General features: G+C 37.7%; 1 protein-coding gene across 2 annotated transcripts; it reads left to right on the top strand.

The window, feature by feature from the left end:
- Positions 1–3,623: 3,623 nt before the first annotated feature.
- On the top strand, positions 3,624–7,447 carry LOC117612505 (OVARIAN TUMOR DOMAIN-containing deubiquitinating enzyme 1-like). Of its 2 annotated transcripts, none has more exons than XM_034341188.1 (10): positions 3,624–3,821; positions 4,152–4,322; positions 4,411–4,476; positions 4,564–4,647; positions 4,787–4,909; positions 5,688–5,740; positions 5,859–5,908; positions 5,984–6,084; positions 6,485–6,765; positions 7,062–7,447. In XM_034341188.1, exons 2-9 carry the CDS (start codon positions 4,155–4,157, stop codon positions 6,746–6,748), a joined length of 909 nt encoding a protein of 302 aa, XP_034197079.1. In that variant the 5' UTR covers positions 3,624–3,821; positions 4,152–4,154; the 3' UTR covers positions 6,749–6,765; positions 7,062–7,447. The 2 variants fall into 2 exon arrangements, with proteins under 2 accessions (XP_034197079.1, XP_034197078.1); XM_034341187.1 differs by having other exon boundaries at positions 3,625–3,821; positions 4,149–4,322.
- Positions 7,448–8,931: the final 1,484 nt, after the last annotated feature.

Genomic DNA, 8,931 nt, shown 5'->3' on the forward strand with positions numbered 1-8,931 from the left:
CAATAACGTCGTCTTCTCATGTATTTAAAGGCGTCATATTTTTTCTTGTCGTGAAAATTATATTTAACGGCGTAGTGTTTTAGTTGTCGTTGTTGTATGTCTATCTTGCGGCCTTGTTCTTTTAATATGTGTCATATTTTTCCTTTTTAACGACGGTGATTTGTTTGAGTTGATCGTCTATTCTCATCCTCGACTATTTTTTAGAACTTTAGCAGACTAAACACGTCTGTTTTTATTTGTTTTCGACGTTGTTTTATTTAATAACGTCTAATATTTATCGTCGTTGTTTGTTTCTGAAAATAGGACGTATAAATTTTGTAAAACGACTCTCATATATTTGTAACCGACGTTGTTTCGTTGTTCAACGTCTACTCTATAAATACATACATCGTAAATAATGACACTGACAACTATTTCCACGTCATCTTTTATAGAAAAATCGAAGTGAAAAATTTATTTTACGACGGCTGTTTTTATATAGGCGACGTAGTAGGAATCAATAACGTCGTCATCTAATGTATTTAAAGACGTCATATTTTTTTATTGTCGTGAAAATGATATTTAACGGCGTCTTATTTTAATTTTCGTCGTTGTATGTCTATCTTGCGGCCTTGTTCTATTAATATGTGTCATATTTTTCCTTTTGAACGACGGTTTTTTTAGAGAGTTGGTCGTCTATTCTCATCCTCGACTGCTTTTTTAGATCTTTTTGCAGTACAAAGACGTCGTTTTGTATTTGTTGATGACGTTGTATATTTTAACAATGACGGTGATTTAGCGTTGTGGTTTATGAGGGAAAAGATGACGGTGGATTCCACGACCATTGAAAAACCGAATACACGACGGTGATTTACCGTCGTCTTTTTGCTTTTTTGTAGTAGTGAGCGGTTCTCAACCAAGCTACTAGGCCTTAGTGTGTACTTAATTACGAGCTAATGCGACTCTGATTCTATGTTGTTAAGTAAATTTGTATTATTTGTGGCTCTATTTCTCATCATATAATGGTTGTAGGATTTTATTCTTATGACTATGGTATGACTCACACCCGAGTTTGGGAATATTCCTTATTCTCAAATCATGTCATGACACCAAATCACAAACACCTCCTAAACAATTGGTCCCGATCAGGCCGGAAAGACCCACCATCTAGGTCAATTAGGCTCGTGGGGCCCACAACCTCTAATCTCCAGTCTAAAACTTCCTATAGGTCCACAACAACCACAAGGTACGTCACAAATGTTTGGTTACGATCCGACAGTAAAATCATCAATGACTGCACGATCGAGTGGCAATCAATAGTTAAAACCCTAAATTTGAGGATTCAGAATAGCCAAATGTCCGATTTTTGATCCACTAGTTCCTATACGATCCTAATGATAGGACGAACGACATAACTTGAAACGGAACCAATCTAACAGTTTGATCACAATAAACCTAAAATTCACATAATAGGCGAAATTCTGATTCGCCAATCAAACAATGGAATCTCACACATCCAAGCATACCGTTGTGCGCGGGGATAATTCTAGAGCCAAAATTGGCCTATGACACCTGGCCCATGCGCTGGCGGTGGCATGTGGGTGTCTTGAGTAATTTTTTGGTGACGAAAAATCCCTAAAACACTGGCCAATAGCTATACCAATGGATCATGCACAACTTGGGGAGCATTTTTGGTTCTTGGACCCCGTCAAAATGTGGCCATAACTAGGTAAATCAGGGCCAAAATCGTCGGCCAAATTTGGGGTTACAAATTGATCTCTAACAACAAAATCAACCTTAACCACCTACATAATTAGCAAGAGCATGAGGAGAGGATCAAAATCTGTACATGGATCGACGTCAACAATAGCCAAAAATGGCAAGGGAAACCATGGAAATCTTTAGCTCTTTTTGAGCTCGCAGCGACAACATGATGGCTTGGGGTGGCGTGGTCTTGGCCCAGACGTGGTCGCCGGTCAGTGGCGTTCATTTTCCAAACTTTATCGTCGGAGGAGGTGGCCGGACGGCGGCGTTGTGCTGCTGGGAGTCAAAGAGGCGATGTGGGCCAATTCTGTGAGAGAGAGAGAGAGAGAGAGAGAGAGAGAGAGAGAGAGAGAGAGAGAGAGAGAGAGAGAGAAAAGCATTCTGACTGGACTAGTTTGTGTCCTACTTAAAATCCAATTTTGAAATATTTAAGGTTGTGCCACTACATTTTAGTTGACCAAAGCGTCTTCGTTTCAACTCTGATTTAGGCCCACCACATGTCTACGAATTCGTGAGCTCGAGCACATGGAACCAAGAAAGTTTCCAAAACTAGCCCCCAACAAAGAGTCAACTCTAAAACTACCAAGGAACCCTAAGGTTAAAGTCGTCCTGTCACTTTAGAATTTTGTAAATTAAATTAAATTTCAGGACGAGATGTTACATTGGGTGGTGGAATCGGTAATAGTGGATTGGGGTGGGAGAGGATGAAGATGATGAAGCTCTTCCAAGAAGGTCTGTTGTAGTTTGGTGATTTGAGCGTTGAGGGAAGTTTGGAGAGAGGTTTGGGAAGAAGCCAAGGAGTCAATGGTTTTCTGCATAGTCATCAGAAAGGACTGCGTAACTTCTTGATGTCCCAAAAGGGAAGAGACTGTATCTTGGGTATCTGTGATTTTAGTCTCGAGCTGGTCATGGCGGACGTCAAAAAAGATTACAGCGGCCGATGGTTTGGAGGAACGAACTTTGTGTGAGCCCATGGGATTGACTCTTGTACCAATTGCTAGGACCAGACCTGGATAATATCTAGAAAACATAGCAAACAAAGGAAAAGATAAAGGAATTTAAATGAATATGAAAAAAGGCAGCCTTGCCCTAATCATTAGATCACTTATGGGAGTGAGCACACCTAATGAAATCTTGACAACTATAAGGAATAATAGAAAGGGAATTACATGATTATTTTGTGGCTAATCGTCTGAAAATGATAGGAACAACCTCTAGCTAGCTTATGAGCCAGATGAGAAGTGGCCCAACACTAAGTGGGTCTAACATGGGGTTTGGTTGATATGAGGGAGAAGAGGGGGTTTGACAATGAGGGGGTGGATTTTGTGCAGCTGGGGAGAAGGGATATGTAGAGGTTTTTTTTAAAAAAAATCTAATTTTTATAAATATTATTTTGTATTTTAATTTTTTTATCCCTACTAGAGGTATGCTCCACTTTGCCACATTATCCATTCAAATTGGTGAGTAAATGATCTAGATGCACAAAATTACTAAAACACCTCTGCCACGTCATCAAACTTAACGGACTTTTGGAAGTAGTTGACGGTAAGGGGCAATGTGGAATATCAAACCTTGGTCAAGAGCACAAAATGAGTCACTTTAACTTCGAAAAGGTAAAGTGAGATTTAACCAATGTTTCAAGAACACTATAACACTTAGGGAGCTGATTTCCCCACTCTCATTAGAGAAAGAACAAAATTGATTAAAAAAATATTTTAAAAGAATAAAAGGAAGTATAAGTGAAGAAAATAAGAGTTCGGAAATCATATCCCTAACAGTTAAGCCTTTAATTTATTTTTAAGCACGTCGGATGAATTGAAGAGTTAGGCATGAAAATGAAGTGAATGCGTGAAAAAGGTAATTAAAGAAAAAAAAAAAACAGAAACGAATACAAAACTGACATCCAAACAGAAAAGGTCACTTACACCCTGGACTCCACCGCGAGGCGTTTTTTCCCTCTTGGAATCAATCAATCCCCCAAGTGTTCTTCATCTTTGTAAAATCAGTGAAGAGTGAGCTACTCCACTTCCAATTCGATCCCAGACCCAGTGATAACACGACGTTGTTCCCTTCCTAAGGTATGTATGTGCGACAGATGTACGTCGTCATCTTCTTTATATTAGCTAAATTTTGCTTCTTTACTGCTGGTTTCAATTGAAATCTGCAAGTAGATTATTGGGTTTTAGCCACAAATCATGAACACCCTGTTTTCTTTTACTTCTTATTGTTGTGAATCAATAGATTTAGACTGACAAATTTTTCAAAATGGTAGAAAGATTCATTCTTGTTTGGGTATTTATGGCTGTTCAATTATGAATAAATTGAAATGTACATATTTAAAGTGATAGAGGAATTAGGGCACAGCCTTGTTTGAATTGGCGTGTTGTTGCTGTTTGTGTGAATAGAAGACAATGCAGAATCAGGATGGGGTCCAAGTGGATGGGGAAGTGGAGTCTGCAACATCAGTTCCGACCCCTGAGTTTGATGAGTGGGCAAACTTTGGGGACCAAGATATCATGCAGCAGCACTCTGCAATTCGAGCTGAGGAGGCTGAGAAAATTCCCTTTCTGGGGGACAAGGCAATACTCGAAACTCAAGAGACCAACCTTTAGTTTCTTTCAATATCACGCAATCAGATTTTGACCCTTTGCTGTGATAAATCTGCAGGAACCACTCTCGTCCCTGGCAGCTGAATATCAATCAGGCAGCGCTATCTTGTTGGAGAAAATCAAGGTTCTCTATTTGTTGTGTGTTGTTTTTTCTTTCATTCTTTCTAATATTAGATTCTTATGGAACAAATTGTAACTACCCTTTATGCAGGTTCTTGGTGAACAATATGCTGCCATTCGCCGAACACGGGGAGATGGGAACTGCTTCTTTCGCAGTTTTATGTTTTCATATCTTGTATGCCCTTGTATATGCTCCTTGGAACTGCTTTGATTTTTGTATGTTGGGTGTTTACCTGCAATGTTAGCTTCTTGTTGGATGCAAGTATGCATTCTAGTCTTTTAGCTGCTAACAAATTCTTGGGCTGTCTGAATAGGAGCATATTTTGGAATCACAAGATCAAAGTGAAGTTGACCGTATCAAGGCCAATGTTGAACAGTGTAGAAAAACACTTCAAAGCTTGGGTTATGCAGACTTTACTTTTGAGGATTTCTTTGCGGTAAATTTTTTATCTGCAATTTTACACTGTATAATTGGTTCATCCATTTCTTCTTCTAATTTTTCGAATTGATATCTGATATTGAGTAGAGCCACCGGCTTTATGCGTAAGCTCTTTTTGTTTGAACACGGCTTGACAGTTTACAGATGAGTAAGGTTTTTGTATGATCAACTATTGGAATTCGGTGGTGATTAAATGTCATAGCTGATAAATCTGTACCATGTGTTTATACATTTAGTGCATATGAACAGGGATGCACATCTTCTTTCTTCCCATTTTCGAGCAGTTTCAGCTCAGATATTGTTGATGTATAGGATTTCAATGGACACGGCATTACGTAAATCTATCGTTGCTGATTAACATATAATTAAGTTGGTCACAGTTTTATCATTTGATGCTTACTTGCATTACAAAAGCTACCATAGGAATGCATGCATTGAAAGGTGATTATCCTATCTAAATCTGGTGGTCATCCTATCATGTGTAAATTGGTCAGGGAAGAAAGATGATCCATGTTTTTAGAAAAAAGTGATATATGTGCTTCCTAATGCATAGTTTTTTGTTGGATGAGGAGGTTTTCACATAAATTCAGGGCACAAGGATTTGCTTAAAGTTGTTCTTATAAGGCCATTGTCACAATGTGACACATACAGAAGTATTTCAGTCACCATATTGTTCCAGTTAGTTCCATTTGGACTTTTTCTCTGTTCTTAAAATTTGATCACACTTGCCAAAAAAAAAAAGTATTAATCCCTAATTGATGTGGAGAATTTTTCAGTTATTCCTTGAGCAGCTGGACAGTGTTCTTCAGGGAAATGAAGCATCCATAAGGTACAGATAGTTCCTTTACTTTGGGTTTGTGTTGGCAATTAAAAATCAAAGTGCAGTTTGATGCTAGTTTTGAGTTGTGTGTTTAACTGCAATAAACGTAATTTATTATTTCATACAGTCATGATGAGCTCATACTTAGGAGCCGAGATCAGTCAGTATCCGACTATGGTGAGTGACATTAAATGACATGGTTCTTAGTGTGTTGTTTTATCCTTCCATTACCTGACACATTTGGTTTGTTAGTTGTGATGTTTTTCAGATTTGTTACCTCTGGTGAAATACGGAAACGCGCAGAGTTTTTTGAACCTTTTATATTAGGATTGACCAATGCAACCGTAGAGCAGGTTTGTTCAATAAAAACTATTCAGCCATCTATCAATACACATGATTTTATTTCTTCTTTCCAGTAGTTGACCAAATTATTCCATTAAGGTACCGCTTCTTTAGAAATAATGTGAAGATGATTAAATCATATTAGCATAAGATTGCTGATGTATTTTCAATATACCTTGTCAAGAAAATGGTGGTCTCTTCACTTCTTATCTACATTCTCCATGTTGGGGTGTGCTGCTAATTTTGTTCCCTGCATTAAATTACTAAGTCCTGTGTGGTTGCAAGTCAATCTCACAGAAATTGTTTAATTCTGAGAAGCAATTTGAGATTTCATTGTTATGAGCTTAAGATTATAGAGCAATGATGCCAATATCTGATCTCCCTCTCTCTTATTGATTTGTCTTAATATAGTTTTGCAAGTCATCAGTGGAACCAATGGGTGAAGAAAGCGACCATGTGCACATCACTGCCCTGTCAGATGCATTGGGCGTGCCAATCCGTGTTGTGTACCTTGACCGTAGTTCATGTGATACTGGTGGTGTTAGCGTGAATCATCATGATTTCGTCCCTGCTAGAAGTGATCTTCCAAATGCTAGTGGGTGCTCTGAGAAAGTTAGTCCCTTTATTACCTTGCTATATCGCCCAGGTCACTACGATATTCTCTACCCGAAGTGATGCTCTCACCTGTTCCCGTAAGTGAATCTGACATATTTTTATGTGCTTTAAGAGTTTACGCTATGCCTTTTTAAAAAAGGGGAAAAAATTATAAACTGGACCTATTCAAAATCTACAAAACCAAGATGCCAGCTGCTTTACAATGTTCATCAGAATGTTGGCATCCTGGATTGTATGACGTGCTCTTTTGTAATTGGTGACAAGCTATGTGGCAATCATTTTGTTTAGATGTACACGTTTATTTCTGTTTTTTTGTATACAGTTTTCCATTAAGAGGTGGTGTTAATTTGGGATTTTGTTTATGTACCTACAGGCAATTGGCAATGTCCGGGTTAGTGATCGAGACAAGATGAATGTGTTGGCAAAGAGCTGTAAAGGCCAAAGCTCTCTTTTAGTTGGAGAATGTAACTTTGTTCTGAAATGTTAAATGTACTTATAAGCCGTTGAGTGAGGTCATAAACACGGCATTGAACTTAAAAACAAAAAAGAAAAAGGGATAGTTGGAAGTATGAATTCAGGACTGCGCTAACTGTAAATGAGCAGGACGTCATCTGGTGTTTCATCATCCATAAGAAATTGCAATTTGAAAAGAAGTAACTGTTGCTTCTGTAATGAATGTTTACTTAGATACCCATGCTTGGGGGTTCACTTTATGCCCTAACCATTTTAAGGGAATTTAAGGTCTTTGTTTTTGGGGAATTTTGATGATATACGTGAATCATTTTACACATAATGATATGCTTATTTCAAACGGCAGAACAATTTTAATTATAAATAAATAAGTAGAAACAGTCACTATAGGGGTTCAAGAGATTTGTAATTACTCACCGTTAGATGTAAATTTAACGGTACACTCACTCTTTCACTCCTTTTAAGAAACTTTTTGAACCATTAGATTAATATCCAACGGTGAGTGATCACAATCTCTTAGAGTCCTGCGATCCAAAAGATCAGAATTGGAAGTAGAAACTATAAAACATCATACCTACTTACATGAAGCAACTGAACCACATGATATAACCGGCTGCCACCCACCGGCCGTTAGCCACAGTTGCTTATATGAGTGGCTGGCTATGGGTAGATCCCACATTGCAAGATCTAATAGCATGTTAACTTATAAGAGGAATTTAGGAATATAATTCCTGGTTTTTCAAATATTAAATTAGATCAATCACTTACTCTAATTAATCTAATTCCTGAATTTTCAAATATTAAATCACTGGTTATATCTTGAAACTCATGTATTTTTTGATTTCATATGTATGGAAATAGCGAAGACAAGAATGCATGAAAAGTTAAGAATGCATGGAAAGTCATGAATCAGAATGATTTTAATACCCATTCTTATCAATTTCATAAAATATAAATTAAAAAAATTAAGCGAACATAACACAAGACGCGTTTTACGCATACATGAACTACTTTTTTTTGGGGTCGAAACACATGAACAACTGTGACTCGCATTTTCTGATCAAAAAATATAGCGAAGATATTCATCCCATGGAATCCGTGCAAACTAAGCAGGTGCAAAAAGGGGGAGTATGGGATTCACAAGTGAGGATTATTAAGGGGTCGACAATACAAGAATAATGAGTAGTTATTAAAAAAAAAAAAAAATTTAAAACTCTGATATCTTAATAGTTACAAATTGGCTTCCGAATAACTAAATAACACATAACCGGGAAAGAAAATTTGCAAAATGGGGAAAAAAATAGAGAGCATTTGTAGAATCTCTTCACTGCTCAGAAACTCCTATACACTAGAATACTTTTTCTTTGCCTCTTAAAATAATACTCTTACGACCATCCAAAATTTTGAAGCTCCAGCTGATGCTCCTTTTCGTCTTTTGTCTTTTCTCCTAACTGTTTCAGAATTTAAAAGAAAAATGGTGAAAGAAAACTGGAAAATCGCTTAGCGTTGGCTAAGCATTCATCCTCTAAGGTTTAAAACAGGTCTGTAAGAAACCCTGAAAGAGACTTTCATTGGCCCTCTTTAGCCACCCTAAATATGCGTCACCAAAGATTCAGGGTGGAAGCAAATTAGAATCTTCTGTACTATAAGGTTAGTGCCCAGAAAAAATAAGCGGCGCTTAGTCTGACTCCTTAGCAGAACCTGTAGTTGTCTCTCCGTTGCAAGAATGCTCCCCGTCTCCGAAACTTGGTGGGCTTCCAACATGGTTCTCC

Source organism: Prunus dulcis, unplaced genomic scaffold (assembly GCF_902201215.1).
Source record: "Prunus dulcis unplaced genomic scaffold, ALMONDv2, whole genome shotgun sequence".
Taxonomy (NCBI): Eukaryota; Viridiplantae; Streptophyta; class Magnoliopsida; order Rosales; family Rosaceae; genus Prunus; species Prunus dulcis.